The 25,604-nt window shown below is 30.6% G+C and overlaps 1 protein-coding gene across 3 annotated transcripts in view; it reads left to right on the top strand.

Moving 5' to 3' along the window:
* Positions 1-7,132: 7,132 nt before the first annotated feature.
* Positions 7,133-25,604, top strand: part of LOC129981196 (sodium- and chloride-dependent glycine transporter 2-like) — a 33,697-nt gene continuing 15,225 nt past the window's right edge. The window contains exons 1-3 of one of the 3 annotated variants that reach the window (XM_056091934.1): positions 7,135-7,334; positions 16,612-16,743; positions 23,282-23,543. In XM_056091934.1, coding sequence (XP_055947909.1) covers positions 16,677-16,743; positions 23,282-23,543 — 329 coding nt within the window. In that variant the 5' untranslated portion in view covers positions 7,135-7,334; positions 16,612-16,676. Of the gene's footprint in view, positions 7,335-13,878; positions 14,090-16,611; positions 16,744-23,281; positions 23,544-25,604 lie in introns of those variants that run through there. The other 2 variants (XM_056091933.1, XM_056091935.1) reach the window with 2 other exon arrangements.

The raw sequence follows: 25,604 nt of genomic DNA, 5'->3' as shown, positions 1-25,604 counted from the left end.
TTGTTTTGATGCATTTCTCTGTATAGATATTATGCAACTTCATAGACTTTAAAATTTTTCTGTGATGATTGATTGATTGGCTGCTGCAATAAATGTATTATGTGATATTTTTAAACTCATGATATGTTGTGTTTCTATGTTTAATATTTAATGATGTTAAAAATGCTTGTGCAGAGTGTGATACTGTATTTTTGCTTGGCTTTGTTGATATTTCTGTAAATATATATTCTATTTTAAACTAATGACTGTTTTCTAACAACTGTATGTATTTTTATGAATCCTTCACTGTCTTAAATATTTTGATATGCACTATATTAAATGTGAATCTCATTAAAATATTTATTTTCTGAATTGACTTTGAAGGTAGCTGCTTAAAAGAAATTAAATTAATTAAAGCTTTTGGATCTTGAGAAAAATTTAAAAATTACGGTGAATTTTTTTTTTCAAATAAATTATCCATGTTAACATGCTTAAATACTATAAATGTATTTTGGAGATTTATTTTGGTTTTAAAATTATTTTATGGTATTGCATATTTTGATTTAATTTCACTTGTTTCATGTTTTAAATATGAAATTTTGTTTTCTGATGTACAAAAATCGTCAAATTAGAATTTTATATCTGTATGTTTCTATCACATTAAAGAAGTTGGTAATAAATATAGAAAAAGAAACTAATACAGGCTCCATAATAAATATTATGTTGCCCTACATTCAATTCATTATAGACTTTATTATATGAAATTATAAAGTATAGTAAAATTTAAAAAGTTAAAAAATGATAAAAGTAACTTTATTATTCTAAATGCACACTTTTATAAATGTATTAAAAAGTAGAAAATATTTTTTTTTCTTTACTAAAAATATGTTATCAAAACAAAATCCTAAAATATTTAAAAGTGTTTCCCTGTGCTTTTACAAGTTTGTTTTGACCTTCATATTTTTTTTATTTAAAAATTTTTTTCTACTCTTTAGTGTATTAAATGTATTTTGAAAATATTTAATTTATCTTTATTATCTTATTTCACTCTAAGTTTATTTATTAGTATTAAATATTTTTATAACGTGTCTGTCTCAAATTTCCTACTAAAGTCGCAAATCTGTCACTGAAAATTTCAGTTTGAAGAATTAACAAAAATAATATCATTTTATGACTTAAGTTTTCTTTGAACATATATAGATTAAAAAAAACAACCTAGGGTAAAATTTTAGTTCCTGAATTTCATTTTACTTCAAAATAATATGAATCATTAAATTGAATTCTTGTATCTATCAAACTGTTTCTATAATATGCCTTATTATACATCAGGTTTATTAATTTGAATTAATGTTCAAATAAAAGTATCAAAATTTGGATTTTGTATTCTTGGAATGCTTTTCTGTTGATAATATTAAGATAGCAGCATGCAAAAGTTTGTGCTTTCCTCTCTAAAATGATTTGTTTAAAAATTTTAAAAACAAATTGCATAAGATAATTCTTGGAAGTTGATGGACAAATAGCTTGTGTCTGATGCCTTATATTTCGAACAAGTATTTTGTTGTTGTTGTTTTCGTTTACTGTAACAAAATTTGAATGTTTCAATCTATATAAAAATTTATAATTTTTGATGAATTTTGATATGAATTAATTTCAAAATCAAAAGTGTTGAAAAGTACTGCCACAAATGGTAATGCATTGTTACAACTTAATAGCCACTCTATTGTTTGCAGTATGCATTTATTTTATTAATTTATATAATTTGTTTTATATTATTTTAATAAAATTTTTACAACCATGTTGTAGTTATGTGTGAAAATTGATATACAACTTTTAATTGTTTTCAATTTCTTTATTTTCATTTTATGTTTATCTGCTTAAAATGTTTATTTTTCGATGTTACCGTAACAAAATTTGAATGTTTGAATTACCTTGTGATGAATTCTATTTAAAAATTTATAATTTTTGATGAATTTTAGTTAAAATTTGTATCAAAATTATTGAAAGCACTGTCATAAAAGATAATACAGTGTTGCTTTTTCTCCTATAAACTTATTAACCATTCTATTATTTATAGTATGCATTTATTTTATTAATTTACATAATCTGTGTTATGTTATTTTAATTATTTTTCGAAGAATTTTGTATATGTGTGTGAAAATTGATTTAGAACCATTATTATTTTCAATTTCTTTGTTTTCATTTTATGTTTCTCTGCATTAAATGTTTATTTTTTGTTATCATCCTTTTAGCTACAATAAGTTAATTATTTCATGAATATTCTAGACTTCAAAGATTATTCATTATGCAAATTAATTGAATATCGAAAGCATATAAGCTTTTAAAAACCATTCATTAGAATTTATCTTCAAAGAAATTCTAATAGCCATAAAAAAATGTTATCCAAATAAAACAATACTTTAAATTATATGATTATTTAGATGATGGTTAAACTATTCTAGATTCATTAGAAATGATATTAAAAAACCATATTTTTTAAAATGTTCTAAACCTCTGATGTCTAATTGAGTTGTTTTAAATTGTGAAATGTGCAATTTATAGTGATTAGATGTATTATATCAAATTGTTAAATATATATATAGCATATAATTTATTAAAAAATATTAAAAGAGTAAAGAGTAAAAAATTAAAAGAGTATTAAATGTATTTTTAGTGATGTGACTGTAATAAAGGATGCTTGTAACAAAGTATAACGTTTTTCACTCTCCATTATATATGGTTTTAAAATTAAATTAATATGCTTATATTGCCACACAAAATTGCTTTGTCATCCAAAGCATGCACCCCCAAAAAATCTCTATCTGCCTGTGAAGGAGTCTGCCTATCATACTGTGAATTAGAGTATATTTAAGTAGAAGGATTAAGGCATTTTTTTAATTTATATAATGAGTTATAAATAATTAAATTACTTCCAAAAATATTTATTATAACTATAGATTTTTGGACAACTAATTTATGTAAGCCAAGCTTGCTTAACTTCTTACTTTTGATGCATTATGTATATCAGTTAATATAATGCATCAAAAAGATTTCAGATAATAATTAACTTAAAAAGAAATATATCATATACCACTGGTTTCATTCTATAAATTTTTATCCTTATATTATTCTTATTCTATTTCATTTGCAGATTTTTATCTTTTTACTTGTTAAAAAGTATTTAATAATGCTGCAAAAGTTCGTATTTTAATAAATGTTTGGATAGTTTGTTATTATATATATCCAGATAGTTTGTTAATTGTGTATATTCTCTTGATTTATGAATCATGCATTAATAATTATGAATGAAAAAATGCATTTAAGAATATTCTAACTTAGTTACTGAAATATTTGTGATAGATATATTGATAATGATAGTGAAAATGTGGTTGTTTAATCATAGACTAATAATTAAACATTTTTATATGGAATGACATGTATTAGTGATAATGTTTTAGATAATTGTTTTCTTATGTTTATGGTGATTAACATTTTTATTTGTTGAGATTGTATTTAAAAGGGAAAATATGTTTATTTATTAATCATTTTTATGAAACCATTAATATCTTTGGTTGGTTGTTGCTTATGGCATGGTTCGTTTATATTATTTTAAAAATCGATTTAAAAAGAATCCTCTAAATTTCTTTCAGATGGTTTTATTTAACTAACCTCTATTGTTGAATTGTGAGATATTCAAGAACAAAATTCCACAAATAGTTAGTTGCTTGTTGATTATTTTTCTACTCATGTACTTTTTAAAATGTTATATATCCTTGCAGAATTTATGCTCTTCCATGTATTGTATTCAGGATGTTTTCTGCATATATTCTTAATAACCGTCTGTTCAAGTTTATGATATGAAACTAGCCTCTCCTATACTGTTCACTTGTTATTTTATATTAAATTTATATGGTGATGCTAGTGATATAAAAATCAAAATTATATAATGCAAAATATAAGAGGTATATATATATAATATGTTAATTTATTAAACTAAAATATCTTTAGAGAGATCAATGGTCTGTAAGTTTTCTGTAAAGTGTCTATTTTTCTCAGAATTCTTTGATTGAAAAGATATGTCTTACACTAAACAGAGTTCTTTATAAATACAACCAAAATAAATAAATGTAAACTATATTTATATATATTCTTGAATTTATTTCAAATGAATGGCATTTTTTTTCTTCCAAATTTTTTATAAATTATCTATTTATGAATCTCATTTTATATTTAAGTTGTAAATTTAAATATATTTATCTCTAAATTAGTTTTGTTTCTAAGATTTATTTGAAAATCTAAAAGTTAATTATTTGATTTCAATACAGTATTTCCTGAAAAATGGCATTTTGTTAAAATTATGTACATATTTAAATAAATGCTTGGAGATTGATTTGTGGTTCTTCTTTACATTATAAATTCAGTTCTGTTTGATATTCCATCTTATATTCAAATGCTTACAGAAAAGTCTTTAATTTAATCTTCTTGTATCATTCATAAATTTTATATGTCAGTTTTTGATGCACTTTTCACAAGCTCATGCATAATTTCTCGTATATGAAGTATAAAATATTGTAATCGTCAAAAAATTGGAATTCGAGATTATGACGAATATAAATGTTTTAGATCTCCCAGAATTCGAAAAACTCATTTTTGGAAAATTTTCGTCTGTCTGTGACAAAGCTAACTCCAAAACACTCTGATCTAAGTGGATGGAATGTGGTTTATGGTCTTCACACCAAATATTTAAATGTCTATCAGATTTTGAGTACAATCCGTCCAGGTGAAGTCTTTCTATCTTGGTATTCGAATATAAGTTAACTCGATAACTACAAAACGAAGAGAGCTAGATGGATGAAATTCAGTGCACAGATTTAACGTCTTTAATATAGACACTTTTGAAATTTGAAGCCAAATCTAACAAGGGATTGATCGTCCGTCGGTCTGTACTTTCAGAGACATTTAAACGCGATGACGTAATAATTGAAATATACCAAATGTGATTTTGTGAATACAATTGTGTATAGTTCTGTCTCTAAATTTTGTTTTAATCGGCTAGAAAAAAAACTCATATAAAATACAAATTCGATTTTCGAATCCTATTAACCACACGCCCAGGATTAATCGCCAAAAAAAGTCGACAAAGATCACAACATAAATTCAATCAAAATTCTAAATTAACGCCAAAGATTAGTATTTGTAATTCTTGTGCACCAATGCCATGTGAGATGCTCTTTGCCTTACTTTTTTTATGAGGAATAATACTTTTTTTTAGAGAATACGCGAGAAACTTTTGGGGAGACCATTTCCTTGGTTAGTAAATATATCATGATTTATGGCTAATTATTTTGGTAATTAATTATTCGAATTTGTTTTAGAATCCGAATGTTATCCGAAAATAGAATTTGTGTTTTAGACGCATTTTCTACTACCAAATGAAACAAAAATGTGACACAGAACTACAGTAGTCCAAGAATTCCATATCAAATTTGAATATTTAAGACATTGCACTTTTGAAATATCGTGTTTGCATGTTTCTGAAAGTACAAACCGAGAAACGGTCAATTTCTTGTTGGATTTGGCAGATTTCTACAAAATAAATGTTAACTATGTATACCTAATTATATCGGTCTAGCTTTCTTCATTTTCTAGTTATTGTATTAATTTATATTCGAACAGTCTTACAGGTAGACTTCATTTGGGCGGATTTTCCTCAAAATTTGATCAAAAATTTAAAAAATGTGTCTAAAGATCATATATCAAATTTAATCCATCTTAGCTTACGACAATATACTTAGTTTTTAAGTATATTGTCACATACAAACGGAGAGACTGATTGACATTTTTTTTAAATGTGTTTTTCGAACTCGGAAATTTTAAGTGTAGGGATTACTATATTTTCTCTATACTCTAAAATGTTAATTAAGAAAAAATAAATAACATTTAATGAGTTAATTAAATAAATATTATCGTTCATTAATAGTTATATTAGTATTAATAATATCCATACTTTTGGTGTCAATACGCAATGCTCGATTTATTTATTACGAGTAGAAGGATTTCAAGTAGAAGTAGTAGTAGCATTAAAGTAGATATTTGAAAACATTTTTATTTTCTCATATACGTAGTATAGACATACTACAGAAATCGTCAAAAAATTCGAACTGGAAATTTTGACGAATCTTCACATTTTAGACCTTCCGCAGTTCGAAAAACATATTTTTGAAAAATATCCTTATGTCTGTTTGTGACAAAGATAACTCAAAAACACTGAGTTAGACTGTTGAAATTCTGTATACGGTTTTTTACCCTAACTATACAGATCAAATTTTGTACAGATATACAGATAAAATCTATCAAATTTTGGGTAAAAACTGTTCAGATTAAGTCCGTTTGTTCGGTTTTTCGAATCTAAGTTAATACGATAATTACAAAATGTAGATAACTAGAGAGATAAAATTTACTACACATATTTAGCATTATAGTGTAGACATCATCAAATTTTGAACCAAATCCAACTACAGGTTGACTAGTTGTCAGTTTGTGCTTTCAGAAACATGTAAAAGCGATCATTCAAAAATGCAATGTCTTAAATATTCAAATTTGATATGGGATTTTTTGACTACAAGTGTAGTTTTGTATCAAATTTTGGTTTCATTTGAAATTTTTTTTCTAAAACAGAAATTCGGTTTTCAGGCACTATTAACGGCATTTCGGGGATTTATCGCCAAATAACTCGCCAGGGATGACACGATAGATTCAGTAAAAAATGCTAAATCCATGCCAAGATATATCTCAACTATTGCATGGCGTTCTTTGACATGGCAAATTTATTAAAGAGTGTGCTTGTAAGTTTTGGGGACCATTGGTTGATATTATAAATACTAGGTGCAGATTGCTATTACATAACAATATCAAAATAATCCTATTATTACATTGTAAAAATATTGGCAGCTGGGTCTGATGAATGTGGGCATAAAAAAATGAACATCTGCCATTACTCTTGAAATCGTTTGCAGAATGTGTGAGAATATGAAAAACCATTTCTTTCGTTATCTTATCCCGGTAAATACTGCCAGTTGCTCAGGAAAGGTATTTGGAATGGAATAATCGCAAGCTATCAAATATTTAATTTTTTTCATATTAGATCTATATTGTTACATGTGTTCGTTTTATATCATGAAGTGAACTGATTCATAGAAAGGAATAATTTCCTTTAACGAAATAGTATTTTTATTTCTTTACATCTGTTTTACAACTTGCAAATATAGATTATCGGAAGAACAACGGTTCTGGAACACATGCCGGAGAACACATTTTCATTCCTTTCTTCAGGTTATCAGATTTGGGAGAGAAAACAGGTTCTAAATTTTTAAGATTTGTATCTTTGCCTTATCTTTAATAAGTAAATGATTTGTTTAGAAAGATTGTAATGAATCCGCTGACTCAGTTTGAATAATAGCAAATGTTAGCATAACTGAGCCTTGAATATTCCGATATTTCTAATCTTTTATCGAATGAGAAATAAATATTCATTAAACTAAACCATGACTAGATATTTTTTATTATATTTCTTTGCTCACTTTCCTGTAATTTAAATGATTTCCTTCCTTATGTCAATGAGCCCGAACTTACGAAGAAAACAGCAACTCGCGACAGTTTTGCTTCCAAAAGTTGTAAGTATTTGATTAAGAGAAATAGAATATGTATATATTAATTCAGTTTTCATGGAAGTTTGTTTTATATTAATTAGTTTTTTATCCGTTTTTAATCTTAATTAAATCCTTTCGAAAAATATCATATATGAGTTTCATATCATCATTTGTGTTAATAACGCAAAATTTCTAAATAACTTTTTAAAAAAATAATCTCTTTCCTCCTAATTTGGAGAGAGCATTTTGTCGAGAATGGATTTAAAATGTTAATCTATTCAAGACAATTTTTTTAACTTCCTTTCTAGATTTAAAATGCAAGTTTTGTTAGAATTTTTTTTTTACTTAATATTAAGACAGATGACTACTTTAAAAAGTCAATTTTTGCGAAATCAAGAAATTTTTGTATTTATTATTCTTAATGTTTGAACTGTTTTCTTTATAAAGACATTTGAATTTTGTTTTTAAGTTAATTTTTTCGGAAGTTACACTGATTTTTATATTTACATTTTCATACGCTTTATTGCTATTTTACATCTTTAGATGCTAATTCCTCAAATTCGAATCTTTGTTAGACTTTTTTTACGATAAACTCCATAAATTAAAATCTAATGTATATAATTTGTCCAAATTTGGTAATAATTTCACAACATGTTTTGAAGTTTTTGAATTCGAGAATATGTAATCTATTCATTTAGAAACGTTTTATAGTTATTTGAGTGTTTTACAATATGAAAAAATTTCAAGTTTCGTATTATTTATCAGTCGAACCCCAATATTTAAAGAGTGGATAGAATTTATTGTAATTTAGATTTTAGTTCAGGAACTAGAAAATATATTCCTTAAGCTATCTGCAAAATTTTAATCAGATCATTTAAAAAACTCTCTGAACTAAGAAATTTTTGTTTTATCTCTTTTTAGGCACCTACAACCCACTTTATTTAATGCTTAAAAATTTTGCCCTTGAATGGTATATTTTTTTTATAGATGTTTTTCAATTTTTTTTTATACAAAAATTCAAAAATCTACTATTTTTATAATGTTTATCAAAAAAATTCCTCAAGGAATAAGGTCTTAAAATATTATAACTGCTTCCTTTTATCCTTATTTTAACCCTTTTCACACGAATGGTTACTCTTACTCACCATTCAAGACGGTGCATCATTTTGACGCTTTATTTATTTAATTTGGATTTTAAAATTACCTGCAGAGAAGTAAGAAGATGCAAATTAATTAAACGGTATAATTCAACTTAAAACAATTATATATCTTTATTTTTCGGAGCAATAAACAAGTCTTTGTATTAGTTGAATAATTATGCTTCGAATTGCTTTTCCGAGTGCAAAGAGTTACGTAAATGGGTAAAAAATAATGATTATTTAACTTTCATTTCTATGAAAAGAAAGTTAGTCAAAAGTCTTCATTTATAGAAAGTGGACTTGCATCTTAAAATAATTCTTCGAAAAAGTAAATTTTGAAATTCGTTTAATAAGTATTTTTAAATGTATATGTAGTTCCTGGACAAATAAAATAATTCTTGGAAAATTTTCATTATTATTACATAATTTTTCAGCGCAATTGGCGCAAGATTACAATTTGTGTTAAAGTGTTAATTGTAATTGTTAATAATAACCAGTGGGAGAGGTCTTCCTGAAATTTTCTTGCATACTCTCCACAAAAAGTTTTATTCCTTTCCCCCGCATAAAATTGTAGACCTTGGGTATGACCTTGAATGCCTTGCATGGCACTTATGAACAATAATTACGAAGTATGGATCCTTAAAGAATTTTTTGGGTATTAATCCCTCGCATGTAGGTAATACACAAGTTCACGAAAATTAAACATGTATATGGATTCCTTTTTTCCAATCGAATTAAATTAAAATTTGAAGTAGAATTACTATTGTAGTCATAAGCCAATATTTTGACTGCAATATACCCAATTTTACTTTGCGTTTTTTAGTTATTGTATTTACATGCAAAAAGCGCAGACCGATAGACTGTCAATCCTTTGACAGATTTGATTCAAAATTTGATACATTTCAAATGTTGAAGCTACATTTGGATGTTTTATTGGATCTACATTTCAGATGTTGAAACTTTAAACTAAATATTTTTCACTTAAATAGTTATACTTTTTGAATTATCATTTACAAGTATGTAAAAGTATGGAGCGACTAATGTTCAATTTCTTGATGGATTTTGTTTAAATGCTGATAAAGTTCTGCCTTTGATGTGTTTGATCAGTATACCAAATTTTATTTATCTAGTTCTTTATATTTTATAGTTATCGTATTCATTTGTACACGAAAAGCAGGGCAAACAGATTTCTTCTGAATGGATTTCATTCAAAATTGGGAGGGGGGATTTATAAATTTGGTACAAAATCAATATGCTAAATTTCATCCATTTAGCTCACTGTTTTTGAATTATTGTGTTAATAGACATATATAAGTCCAAAAATGTGTTTTTCAGGTTGAGGAGATCTGACATGTGAAGATTCGTCAAAATGTCGAGTTCAAATTTTGTGACGATTACTATACTTTCCCTTTGCATTCGTATTTTGTATACGAAAAAGTAAAAATGGGATTTTAACGCGAATATTCTTTGTGGAATCGTCTAGGCCGCGGTGGCCTGGTGGTAAGGTCTCGGCTTCGGAACCGGAAGGTTTCAAGTTCGAGACCCGATTCCACCGAAGAACCGTCGTGTAAGGGGTTCTGTTGCACGTTAAATCCGTCCTGACCAAACGTCCTCCCGCTGGTGTGGTGTGGTGTGGTGTGGAGAGGGGGTGCCAGCTCAGGTGTCGTCCTCGTCATCTGACAGCGGTTCAAAATTATGAGGATCGTCCCAAAATAGCCCTAGTGTTGCTTCAAACGGGACGTTAATATAACTAAACTAAACTAATTGTGGAATCATCAATTTATTAAAAACAATTCGTTTGTAGAAATTCTAATTTTGAATCACATGATTTCTTGTGGCATTTGCTGCCTTGCTAATGCAAATGAAGGGATAGAATGTTTAATAAATTGTCACAACGCTACTGATAAGTTTTTAATTTTGATACATTCAAATATTGAAATCTAGACGCCTTTGCATGTCATTTGATTCACCTGGATTAATGATTGATTAAAATTCCAATTAAATATTTTGTGTAACTATATCTTAGTGGCTTCCCCAGAAAAATATTTTTTAGCTTCCAATTCTGATTGACATATACTTCGCACTTTTTTAGAATTCTTGTACCGATCTTTATTTTTCTGTTTATATCATTATATGATAAATTATATCGCTAGAAAAGAGCGGCGGTGTTTAAAAATGGATGCATTTGAAAATTTTTTCGGCATTGCTTGAATTATGAAGTTAATTGTAAGTACAACAAAATTTCAAAAATTTTATTTAAATCATGTTTTATTTTAAAAATTTCTCGATCTTTAAAAATAAGTCGAATCCTCGTATCCTGATCATTAACAATGGAATAAAGCCAAGATGAAATATTAGTAATAACAAGAGAATTATATGAGTTTCATTTTAACAATGAAATATATTGCTCGTTTTAAAATACATTTAAAATATATTTAAAAATTAATGAAAAACTGAAAATAATTTATACAACAAAAAAATTTGGTATCGTAGAAACGATAATATTTTGAATTTTGAGATGATGTGAAAATTATTTTTATGGAGTAATAATTTCGGAAATTATTACGGAAAATACCAAAATTTCATTTACTTTTAAAATGATTAAAATTATAAAGAAAATTTTTAATTGCAAATACAAAAAAAAAATCTCAAAGCTTTTATTTAATTAATGCCATCTTCCGAGAGGGCATATTTTTTACCGTCCAAAGCATATACAGGGTGATTCAAAACTTATCGTTCAAATTTCGTGGAGAAGTAGTGAATATGTCAGCAAACCGATTTCACACAGATGTGTATGTATAAGGTACTGTGTGTACCGACCAGTATATATAGCTCGTCCGACTACCCCCGCTGTCATCAATATACGAGCTGACTTACTAGTAATAAGATGAATTGTAGCCGGCGTTCTGGCCTAGGGGTAGGGAATCTTCCCCGTGATCTTGACGTCTCGGGTTCGATTCCTGGTTCGGGCACCCTGTGTCCTATTTGTGAGGTGTATAAAAGAGCCCCCCCCCCACTGTAAAAAGAGGTTGTACAAGTGAGTGTGTGAGTGTCATCTTCATATGAGCTAGAAGTCAGACTTCTGCCTTCGGCTACTCAGGGGCCTTTATTCTCAGAAGCTACTGCACAAACTCGACTAAAACTCGTTGACTTCGTCAGCGATCTTGTCTATGGCAAGTGCCATAAGTAATGGTATGCGGTTCACTGCGCAGCAGCATGCAGGATACGGAGAGAAGACGCCTGACGCGTACTGTCAACGTCACATAACAAGTCCTACAATCCATCGAAAGATGATCCGAAAACCAGCACACGAATTATTGTCCAGTAGCTTAGGGCCTTTCAGTCAGAATGGTGGATACTGCACGAGGAATGCGTGCATCCTTATCTTCAAAGGGCGCAGTTGCTGCATCCTAACGATTATCCGAAGCCTGCGGAATTTGCACAATTTTTCATGCAGAAAGATGCCGTGGACTCCAGTTTTCCAGCTCCTGCCCTGTTTACAGATAAAGCTTCATTCAGCCATGAAGGTGTGTTCAATACACACAATTCACATGTGTGGGTTTACGACAACCCTCACGGGACGAGTAGTCACTCTACGCAACATCATTTTGCCGAAAATGTGTGGGCTGGAATTATTGGTGACTGTTTGTTGAGACCTTACTTGCTACCGCCCCGAGTGGACGGCCGGAAATACCTAATCTTTCTCGAGACAGCTTTATCAGCTTTTCTGGGCCCTGTTCCTGCGCACATCCGCCAAGATATGTTGTATCAACATGAAAAGGCACCAGCCCATAGCACAATTCTTGCGCGTGATTACCTGAATCGAACATTAGGAGCTCGATGGATCGGCAGATGTGGACCAATCGCTTGGACACCCAGGTCACCTGATTTATCACAAATGGATATCTTTTTGTGGGGGCCCCTGAAAGATCATGTGTATGAGACCCCTGTCGGCAATGAAATATAACTTGTTGTATAAATAGTGGCGGACGCAATCATTGTCCGTGATATGCCAAGGGTTTTTGATAATGTTCGGAGGTCAATGCAACGGTGCTGTGAATCATGTGTTCGTGTAAATGGTCAGAATTTTGAAACCTATTGTGAGCCTGTATTTTGCCTTGTGGTGGTAACATTATAAGCCAGATAACAACTTCCGGAGAAGAGAGTACTCTTTTGTCTAGTGGTTATGTTACTCGGCTATGAACCCTAACATTGCGAGTTCGAACCTCAACCCGCACATTGGTGACCCTGGTTCTGAATAACCGCATCCTTCATTCAGCTGTCGTGGCTCCATCTACCGGCAGCAACCACTCACACACGCTCGCCGTCACCCGCCATAACACTTGACGCGATAACAACGTTCGTCGCTCGCCATAACGCTTGGCGCGATATTCACGTTCGTCACTCGCCATAACTGGCGCGATAAACTCTACCGACTCACTGGTGGGGGACTATTGTGGTGGGAACATTATAAGCCAGATAACAACTTCCGGAGAAGAGAGTACTCTTTTGTCTAGTGGTTATGTTACTCGGCTATGAACCCTAACGTTGCGAGTTCGAACCTCAACCCACACAGTCTTCTTGGACTAAAAGTCACATTTGTTGCTACTTAATTGTACAGTTTCCTTGTGTTCATTTTATCGTTTGCTGACGTATTCCCGACCTTCTAACGAAATTTGAATTACCCTGTATGTGCCAAATATAGTAGTTATATATGAAATTATCTGGTTTATAAAGCATCAACATACATACACACATACATATTCCTCTTTATTATTAAGCCAAATTATTTTTAGCCAAATATTTACTATAAAAATTCTTATTCTACTTGTATCGGCTTCAAATTAGCTACTTTCACCTATAATAACTTGAAGCACAAAAAATACGGCAAAAATGTTTTAAACCTCCTCTTCACAAATTTGATTTCGGAACATAATGGGAAAAATCTACCTAGATAGAAAAATATTTTTAATTTAATATCATATTTAGTTTCAACTCGGAATTTTTATAATATACAATTTAATAAACAGAAGATACATCAATGTTTTTTTTCTTTTTATTTTCATAGAGCAGAAATTTTCCAAATCACCTAGAACTGAAATCAGGAATCTCAGATGGATGTTCCCAAGCAGTCCTTAAATGTGTGCCCCAAAAGAGCAGTTCTTTTATCCCAATTCGATCCTTTAACGATGCAACGTGAAGACGGGAAGAAACAGAGAGCCACCTGGAATAAACAAATCGAATTCATTTTATCCTGCGTCGGATATGCAGTAGGTCTTGGTAACATCTGGCGTTTCCCATACTTATGTTACAAAAGCGGGGGAGGTAACAAGCTATTATTTTATTGTTGATATTTTATAAATGTATATATATATTCACCTTAGAGGTCTATATTTTCTATAAAACACATATTTGATTTTGAAGCTAGGAGTCTAAAAAGTGTGTCTGAATTTATATAGTACATAAATTGATTTTTCATTAATCTGGCATGTATCGAACCAGAAAGCTGCCGTATTAGCAAAAGCATCAGATTACTCAATGTTCATGTAAATAAAATGCATTTTACCGTGCAATAGTCTTTCAATAAATTGACGATTATCAGGCAAAAAGCATTGATTGTTTTTAACATAGGTGTTAGAGGTACTGGTTTGCTTTCTGAAACCTCTAACCCTCCCCCCCCCCATTGTTTCAATTTTTTATCTAGTCTCAGTAAAACTTAGGGAACCAAAATAATTTTCTTCTTCATCAATTTTTGCTTGGAGAATCTTCGCAATGAAATACGAGTCCAACTATATTTCACATTGCCGAAGTTCAAAGACAGTTTGTCCAGTTTTTCTGGATAAACTTGGAAAAAACATAAATGTTCATAAGTTTTTATATCTTAAATTTTTTTAATAATTTACAAAATCTATCAAAAATATTTCATAATAATGCGAAAATATAAGGCAAAAAATTATTTCTCGGATAGTAGGCCTTTTTTAAGAAGAGAGTTTTGGAAATTTTAATATTTTAATCCAGTAGTTTCGGAGCGTATGCTGAATCAAAATCCATTTCAATGCCACTTAAAATTTTTTTTTAAAAAAAAAAAGCTTTTCAGTTATATCTGTTTTATTTCTGTATAATTTTTCTTCTATTTTTATAAATTTTTTAAAAACATTTTCATTTACATGTTACAACGCTGCTTTTATTGTTTTAATTATTATGCTTATAAACATTGCGTTTCAACGATATTAAATACATTTGCAGCTGCTGCAATATAATCTTGAGAAAATTTAAAAAATCAACATTAAGAATTTCCCATTGAAATCTATAACGCTAATTTGACATCTCGCCGACTTCTCTTTTGGCTTCTAGCAATTCAAACAAATTTGTTTTTTATGTGTGCGAATAGAACTTAGTGGGAATAGTAATTATTCATGAAATTGTGGTGGTAAACAACGTTTGGCTAACTTCTTAAGCCAGATAACAACCTCCGAACTGGAGTGACCACATTTGTCTAGTGGTTATGTTACACGGCTATGAACCCTAACGTTGCGAGTGCGAACCTTCGAAACTAGCACATTGGTGACCCTGGTTCTAAACTAACAAATGCAGCCTTCGTTCAGCTGTCGTTGTGGCATCTACCCGTAGCAAAGAGTCTTCAGACTCACTTGATGCAACAGCAACCACTCACACACGCTCGCCATAACGCTTGGCGCGATAAATACGTTCGTCGCTCGCTATAACACTTGGCGCGATAAACTCCACCGACTCACTGGTGTGGGAGAATTGTGGTGGTAACTTCATAAGCCAGATAACAACCTCCGGACTGGAGTGATCACTTTTGTCTAGTGGTTATGTTATTCGTCTATGAACCCTAACGTTGCGAGTTCGAACCTTCAAAACTAGCACAAGATCATAAATCTTCACTTCATGGGATCGTTAATCATGGGATTATCCTCACGCTTTATATTTGGATTGTGATTGAGATCAATGATCTAAAATATGCAATACTCAATATTTCTCATTTCGCAGGGAAGTTATTTTAAAATTGTATTTCTGGCAATGCATTTTTTCTATCAGTGGATCACCATTTATTTCAATACGGCTTATAACTTTTAATTTGAGTATTTATTACCATTATGTACAAAAACGATCCCACTGCAAGAGAAAAAAAAAGATAAACGAAAGAGAGATAATTCATGATGGTATGAAACAAAATAAGAGAATAAAAGTTAGATATGGGATCGCAAACTTCACATTTTCTTTACAGTGTTTTATATTAGATTATAGCAAAGGTAAATGTGACGAGGTCTGCAGATTCATAATATTATTACTTCAGTTGGAAATTATTGCCTACATTTTCTTTTATCCTTATTTTTATTTTGTATGCGGCATTTTTTTGTTTGTGGATCACTATTTGTTTCAAACTGATTTTAGTAATTAGTTTTGCTTTGTAAGTTCGTGAACATTATGGATAGCGATGATCCCACTGTAAAAAAACAAAACTTTCAGTATTACTGTGTATTTATATCAAATTTGCACTATAAATAATTTTTTTTTATTTCTTAAGTACTCTGCCAGTGTGCTTGAGATGTTTTACTAAAACTGTCATTAGTTAATCTGTGATAATCAGATCCGAGTTTCTGTTAACAAGTTAGCAGTTCCTCTAAACGAATCTGTTAGAAAGGGGAGATAAGCCTAAAAAGCATTGCTATGCTTTCGAAGCTGCCGACTAGAGGTTCGAATCATCTTTACTTTATTTTTAATTTTTTTAGTCCTCTGAACGTAAACAAATAAAGTTTATAAATTTACTTGGCATGCGTCCTACTTATTTGAATGCAAAAACGACTTGTGTTTACTTTCAGGTGCTTTCCTCATTCCTTACTTCCTCTTTCTTTTGATTTGTGGGATACCCCAATTTTTCTTAGAAATGAGCCTCGGACAGTTTGCAAGTTTGGGATTCGTCGCAGTCTGGAAAATATCGCCAATTTTTAAAGGTGAAAAGATTTCTCGAGCATTTTTCTGTACTCAGAAAAAATTTATTTATTATGAAACATCATTTTATTTATTATTTAAAGAACATTTTAACTTATTTCTAAAATTACTTATACGGACAAAGGTTTTCACACGATAGCTTTTCCTTAAATGGTTTCATATGGATGTTATTTTTAAGCGAAAACTAAAAACAGCAAATAATGTCTACGACAAAAGAAATCTAAGAATCACTTTTTTACTTTTTCCCAAACGAAGTATTCCGAAAAAGTAAAAAAGCATAGCAATCGTTAAACAATTCGTATTCGAGATTTTGACGAATCTCCATGTTTTAAGCCTTCTTTCCTGAGTTCGAAAAGCATATTTTTAGGAATTGTCCGTTTGTCTTCTTGCGACAAAGATAATTCAAACCCGTTTTGAGCAAGACAAATGAAATTTGGTATACAGACATAAAACCAAATTTGTCGATATCGATCAAATGTTGAGTCAACTCCGTTTAGAGGAAGTCTGTCTGTCTGCCTGTTCGAATATAAGTGAGCACGATAATTACAAAACGAAGAGAGCTAGATAGATAAAATTCGGTATACTGATTTAATATCTTTAATATAGACGGCTACCAAATTTTGATCGAAATGCAATAAGAAGTTGGCTGTCTGTCAGTCTGTACTTTCAGAAACATGTAAAAATGACAACTCAAAAACGCAATGACTTAAATATATCAAATTTAGAGCGTGATTTTGTGACTTTAAGTGTGGTTATATGTCAGGTTGTTTCAAATGGTTCAAAAGAAAACGTCTGAAACCCAAATTAAATTTTAGATACTTTTGACCGCATGCTAGGGATTAATCGCCAAAACATTCGCCAAGGACTACACGAGAGATAAAAAAAAATGCTAAATTTACGCCAAAGATTAATATTTCTTAACTATTGTATGCAAATGCCATTCAAGGCAAAGATAACTGGAAAAACATCTTTATTAGAGAGTAACAAGAAAGGTTTAGGGAGACCACTACGGCTAGTTTGTTAGAGTGTTAAATAAGCAATGTTTACGATTGTAAATGTGAAATTTCATGGTAATGCTGTAAGTTTTTTTAAAATAAAGTATTAAGAGTTATCAATTATGAATATGTTCATGTTTTTAATGTGAATAATTTTTCATTTCTAAAAATTTCGCTTTCAGCTCTTCAATTTTAATCACTTAAGAGTCGCCAATTACAATGAAACTTTGCCAATTCAAATATTCTGAATTTAATTCATTAACAAATCGGATTCGCATCTAGTTTCTAGACTTTCCCCTTAACAAAATGTCAAAAATAAGATCGGTAATTAGAATTTAAAGTGTTTTATTTAATGTCAAAAATAAAAAGTGTATTTTTAGAAAATTTTTTAGAATTATTTTCGTTAGTTAAATAGTCCAAACTTTATAACCTCTGTCACTGGAAGCGAATAATTTTTTAAGGCCAAACATTCATCAAGAGCTTTATTGCTTTGCAGTAGCAGAAAGCAATAAAAATGGATTTCATTCTTTCTATTCTCTCGCATAGTATAGAAAAAGTACATTAATCGTCAAAAAATTCGAAATCGAGATTTTGACGAATCTCCACATTTTAGATCTTTCTGAGTTCGATAAACATATTTTTGGAAAATGTTCGTTTGCCTGACAAAGATGGCTCAAAAACGATTTGATCTAGACGGTTGAAATTCGGTATATGATTTCAACACCAAATTTACACATGTCTATCAAATTTTGAGCAAAATCCATTCACAGACAGTCTGTTTGTCCTCTGTTTGAATATAATTTAATAAAATAACTGCAAAACGAAAGCTAGACGGATAAAATTCGTGACATATGTTTAACATCTATAGAGTAGATAAGTGTCAAAATATTAGCCAAATCCAACGAGGAGTTGACCGTCGTTGGTCAACCCCTCGTTGAACTTTCTCTCTATATATAAACCGGTCTGTACTTTCAAAAATATAAAAACGCAATAACTGAAAAGCGCAGTAATTGAATATATAAAATTTAAAATGGGATTTTGTGATTCTAAGAGTAGTTTCGTGTAATTTTTTCTTTTGTTTAAATCCTTCGGAAGAAACGTGTTTAAGGCACAAATTCAATTTTTAGATACCTTTGCCAGGGATTAATCACCAAATAACTCGCCAAGGACCATACGTCTCATTCAGTAAAAATGCTAAAGTCATTCAAACGTTAATATTTCGTAACTATCGTACACCAATGCCATGTAAGACATTCTCTAGCATAACAAGTTTATTAGAGAGTATGAAACCAAGTTTAGGGGAAACCGCTCCTATTGGTTAAAAAAAGTTGAGGGCGTTAGATTTAAATAAAGTATTATGAGGTTTTATCATGAAGTTTTTAAAACGCAATATATAATTATGCCAAGTTTACACTCGGCCAGTTATAAGACGGCAAGTAGGCAGCGCATGCGTAGAAAGACTGAAAAATGCTGTTCGGAAGATGGCAAATAGTTGTCCCGACGGGACAACTACAAGCGCTGTATTGTTTCTTACTGCGCATGCGTTTGTAGAATTTGGCGGTTTTTTTGGCGTGAAAAAATTGATCACTTATCGTAGATTAATTCTGACATTTTTTGAACTTTATTCTTTGTAATGTGAGGTTGTAATTTTTTTTTTCATTTAATTTGCCATTTCTTTTTTATAGTTTTCCTAATTTAGGTATGTTGACCCTTTTTATTTTTATTTTATCGTGTTTCTTTGTGTAAATATCCATCATTTTAATACGATCCGCAGTGAAAAATGCAGGGACGCCAAAATGGCAATTTATAGCCAAGCATGGAATGCCTGCCTCTATCTTATGAAATTGTGGCACCATTCATTTTGTACAGTTTATTAAAACAATTAAATATTGAAAACAAGTCTCAACTGCCATTTTCAATTTAAAAATTCTCATTTTCTTTTTTAAATCTATATTTAGATATATGTTTCTTTAATTTTAACGTCTGAATTAATTCAATTTTTATTGTACTTCCACCAGTTTCATGCTGACCAAGTTTGACTGCTTAACAAGCTCTTTATAATTTGACACTTTCAGGACTATAGCTGTTTGGATTAACGATTTTGTCGGTTTATCGAATATGAATATGACCTGAACAAGAACAGAAAAGAAAATTAAAACAGTCCAGTAACATTTAAAATGGACAGTAATAAGTTGCTCTATGGTAAAAAAAAATTACAGATGAATGTTACAATTAAAGAAAATACTCTGATATCATATTGCATCCGTGATTCCGATGTCTTTAAAAAATTGCTATAGATAATACACAAACTGTGCAGAGTTACAGTTTTTGTTGGATTCTGCAAATTTTCTAAACATGTATAATGAGTAAGTCTATTTTTCAAGACACTTCAGCTTCATTTGCCATGGCATCTTCTTCCCTTAATTTCATTTTCCGAACCTCTGGGTCTTGTGTGATCATTTTTCATTATTTGTTCATAAATAAATTAATCGATTGGCACGCTCTTGTTAATTTCGATTCAGTAAGTAGTTTCCATACTGAGTACATCGGTGACAAGTCTATTTGGCACAATTTTTACCAAAACTGGTGCTGCTCGATAGCTGGCGATTTACAGAAGACACCAAGCAGAAGAATTAAAGAACGCTGACTCTATAAAGGTTTTTAAAAATCTGTCATTCTAATTCATTTATAATGACAATCAAAAGTTAGATGACTGTTTGGGAGTGATCTAATTAAATTGAATAGATGACGAGGCCACCAGGCGGCCATTGTTCAAAATTTTGCAGTACACCAATGGTAATGTTTGACTTTAACAGATTAACTTGCTTTAGATCCACTTGACTAGTAGATTATTTGTAGAATCCCTTTCGAATCCACAATGTCCCGAATTCAGATTCTGTTGCCAGGCCTCATTAATCCGTATGAAAAAAGGGCCGCGGTGGCCTGGTTGTAAGGTCTCGGCTTCGGAACCGGAGGGTTTCAGGTTCGTGTCCCGATTCCACCGAAGAACCGTCGTGTAAGGGGGGTCTGTTGCACGTTAAATTGGTCATGACCAAATGTCCTCCCGCTGGTGTGGCGTGGTGTGGAAAGGGGGGTGCCAGCTCAGGTGTCGTCCTCGACATCTGAGCGAGGTTCAAAATGACGAGGTACGTCCCAAAATAGCCCTAGTGTTGCTTTAAACGGGACGTTAATATAACTAAACTAAACTATCCGTACGAAAAATGAATAATGACAATTTGAATATCTTCTTCTCAAGTTTTATAGAAGGGCTGAAAATAGTAAGAAACCAGCAGGAGTGGTCTCTTCGGAATTTTCTCGCATACTTTTCAATAAAAAAAAAATATCTTTTTTTCTCTGCACAAAATTGTGGTTCTTCGGTAAAGTGGTAATTACCTTGCGCAACATTAGTGAAAGATAGTTATGGAATACAGATATTTGGCGGGAATCTAGCATTTTTATTGAATATGTTACGGGAATACGTATTTTGGATACATTTTTGCCGATTAATCGACACAAAATTACAGTTGTAATCGCAAGATAACACATCGAATTTTAATGGTTTAAGTCTGCATTTATTTGTTATTGCTCTTACATGCATGCGAAAGTACAGACCAGGAATACGGTCGACTGTCGGACAGATTTTGAAAAGATTTAAAAAGTATATATATTTCAGACGCTAAACCTATGTACTAAATATTATTCACCTAGATCTCTGTATTTTCTATTTATAGAGTGCACTTGTACTCCAATATCCAGAAAGACAGACTTCCAGTCAATAGACTTCGTTTAAAATTTGAAAAAAAAAAAAAAATCTACAAATTTGGTTGTAACTCCACATACTAAATTTCAGTCGTCTAGCCCACACCATTTTTGAGTTATGGTGTTCACAGACAGACAAATATAATGATAAAAATGCTTTTTCAGATTCAAGAAGGTCTGAAACGTGAAGATTCGTCAAAATCTTGAGTTTTCTCTATACTTCGTATACGGGAAAATAAAAAGAAAGAAGTATCCTTCAATAAGTTCAGAATCCGCCTGCATTTGAAGAATGATCTATAGTGATGAAAATGAACTTCTAGAGCAAATTATGGCTAATTGAAGAATAAAAATGAAAAACTCAGTTAAGTGTGAGTGAGTCAGTTAACTCAGTTAAAACTTAGTAAATACCTAAGTTTCATCACAGGAATCGATGTATCATTTTTAAGTATCTAAAAAACGTGTTGATAGATTACTGATACGTGTTGATAGATACGGTTATTTAAAAACCACGTTGAGTGACCTGAAGAAGATAGTAAGCGCCATGATTACTCTCGCTGACATTACCGTTTTAATAGATTGCGTAAGGCGCTCAGGGCCTGCACATTTTTGAACGTTCTAGAAGTATGCTTGGCAAGTAATAGGAGGCATATATGCATACATTTTTAATTTGCATTTGATATTACATTTACGTACAATATTCTTAAATATTACTATATACATGTATTTATTAAATAAGATTTTTTACATTATTTTAACTATAATTTATTTCACGGACTTGAATAATGCTTTAGAGTGTGATAATTGGTTAAAGCATGTGCCGAACACCATTGCATAAAGGAATGATTTTCGGCAGTATCTTGTTTTAAGGCATTAAGGACCGCTCACGAGTTTTCTCGTGTTGCGTGTCCCGTCTGTTATTGCTTCATAAATAACAAAGTTATGAGTTTAGAACTTACAAGTTTGCCCCCCAAAGTGTGCTGTCCCAGCTATATGTCTTACAGATTTCTTTGCGGTCCTAAATTTGTTAAATATATGTCTTTTGTTGGTTAAACATCGATTTAACCGAAAAAACATGAAAACAAAATGCCTCGTGACCCTGCAATAATGTTCGGCTTGCTAAAAACGAGAAATCTCGTAACCAATACATAAATGTGTTAACAGCAGGTAAAAATACTTAATTGCTTAGTAGTATTGAGTTGGAAAACACAGTAAGTGCTTCAACTGGCTTGGTACTTGTATATCGTTCTCTTATAAAGCGGCAGTCTGGCACTAAACGCATTTTCTATTTGCAGCCTTGAAATTATTTAGAAAGGCAATAATTTAACATAAATTTTTGATTCTGAAATAATTTTTTGCCAGATGTCCAATTAAATCAATCGGTAAAGGCAAATTTTGCGTTATCATATGTGAAGTATATCCATAGAAAATGTTGTAATCATCCAAAAAAATTCCACTTTCGTATTTCGATGAATCCCCTAGTTTTGTAGCTCTGTTGCTTATTGTAAATGTTGATACTGTGTAAGCTTCGACTGTGTTTTTGAGTTTTCGTGTAGATTTAAACGTCATTATTTGTTCCTGCGTCTCTTAAACTCTTTTCACTGTATACCCACCAGATGGATTGTTGGATATTTCCTACAGGACTAAATGTTTTTTTCAATAAGTAATCTTTCGCATTTTTCTTTAAAAAAATAATGATTTTTTTTCTAATTCCAAAATATATGAAACAAATATTCATTGAATTTTAAGAATTGTGAATACAGAATCATTTGCTTGTTTCAATTTCTAGGCATAGGATTTGGAATGGCTATAATCTCCTTGATTGCTTGCGTTTATTACAATGTAGTCATCGCCTGGTCACTGTATTACATCTATTACTCCTATTCTATGCCTTGGTCCTCCTGTAATAATTCGTGGAATACACCTAACTGTGTGTCGCAAGATGATTCAATTAAGAATCGGATGGGATTTTTGAACTCCACTCAACCCAAAGACTTTTTGAGTTCATCTTTAAATGTCTCGAAGATGATGTCTAGCGAAGAGTTTTGGCTGTAAGTACTTGAAACAATTATTTCATACTTCAGGGGTTTTTTTTTATTTTCTCATATACGTAATATAGAGAAAGTATTGTAATTGTCCAAAAATTCGAACTCTAGATTTTGACGAATCTCTAAGTTTCAGATGTCCCAGAGTTCCAAAAAACACATTTTTGGAAAATGTCCGTCTTTCTATCTGTGACAAAGGTAACTCAAAAATGCTTTGAGCCAGATGGATGAAATTTGGTTTACGGTATTTTTATCCCAATTAAAGATTTTTTATCAAATTTTGTGCAAAATCTATTCAAAGGAAGTCCGTCTGTCAGATTATTTGAATATAAGTTAGCACAATAACTACAAGACGGAGTGAGCTAAATAGATAAAATTTCGGTGCGCTGAATTAACATCTACAGTGACAATTAGAAATAACATCTATGGCACAAAATTATTATCTATAACCTTTCAAATTTTGAGGTTAATCCAAAAAGGGGTTGACCATTTAACACTCTGGGCTTTCAGAAGTGTGTAAACGCTATAACTCAAAAACAGCCAAATATGCCAAATTTAGTAAGCGATTTAGCGATTACAAGTGCAGATTTTGTGCCAAATTTTGATTTCAATCGGTCAGGGTAAACTTGTTCTAAAACCCAAATTCGATTTTCAAATATTATTAACCACCTGGCAGGAATGAATCGTCTCAAAAATCGCTTAGAATCACTCGATAAATTCTGTAAAAATGCTCAATTCACACCAAACATTAATCTTTTGGAACCATGGCTCTTCTCTGGCTTACTTAAGATCAACATTTTTTTTGGGGGGAGGGGGTTGAAGATAACATCTTTGTTAGAGAGTATACGAAAAAGTTTTGGTAAGACTAATCCCGATGGTTTTTGTAAACGAATAATGATTTAAATTCAATTTATAGACATAATAGATAACATAAATGGAGGTAGATTTAATCATTCGCTTGCATATTTTGTTTACTAAAAGGGACTCGGTACCCTGAGAATTTTGAAACATCGATGAATATATCGATTTTTTCCAGTTTTGAGTAAAAAAATGATCCTTAAACCTTAGACATATTAATCTGAAAATTTCAAATTAATTGGACAAATATTTAGTGAGATATGAAGTTATTTTGTCTAACATGGTATTAGGTGCCATGCCCACTGCCAGTGGTTACATCAAATATATTCTCATGAGCAAGTAGTTAAGCTGCTTAATTTTTCCATAAAATTAAAAGCAGGACAATTGTTTGATACTGTAAAGATCAAATCTTTGTTTATAATTTTACTGCTTTCGTTTTTCTTTTCGATTGAATTTCTGACTGGTTATTATAATAATCTTCAAAATTACTAATTTCATTTGAATTTCAATCAAATGGCCTGGAATTTTTACTGTGTATTAATAGATATTTAATAAACAGAACTGAAGATTATTTAATAAATACTTTAACGAAAAACATTTTATCGAACAAAAAAGTGATAAGTTTCTAATTTTTTCTAATAATCCCTATATATGATAATGGTAATTAGTAAATATGATGATATATATTTGATGATATTAGTAATAAAAATGATATTTTTCTACTTATAGATGCCATAATATTGCTCAAAGAAAAAAGCTGCTTGATATAAGCTGTTTTTATTACAATTTTATTGTATTGAAAATTTTAAAGCTGTTTATCTCAGTTTGCTTTTTTTCCAAAATTTTGTTTGTTACAAAATGTTAAAAAAAATCAATCATATTTTTTTGTAATAGCATGAAATTTTTTCTGTTCATTCTTAAATGAATGCTTAATAGAATTGGGAATAGATTTGAAAAAATTCTGGTTAGAATTTTTTTCTAAAAATGTTCAAAGTGAGAAAATCTCATATTTTCAAAAACATTTCACAAAATTTTGATCAACTTTTTTCCTGAGAAACTAATATAGATATCAAAACTCCAATTCCTAATTCTATTAAGTACATTGTGAGGTCCCTTCAAAAAAATTTGGAGAAAAAAATATTGAAAATTGTGCAAGGAGAAGCATTTTTTAAAAATAGATTAATATTTTTAAAATTTTTTAAATATTTA

This window comes from Argiope bruennichi, chromosome 8 (assembly GCF_947563725.1).
Source record: "Argiope bruennichi chromosome 8, qqArgBrue1.1, whole genome shotgun sequence".
NCBI lineage: Eukaryota > Metazoa > Arthropoda > Arachnida > Araneae > Araneidae > Argiope > Argiope bruennichi.
Note: the sequence above shows the minus strand (reverse complement) of the source record. Positions and strands in the feature narration are given on the sequence as shown.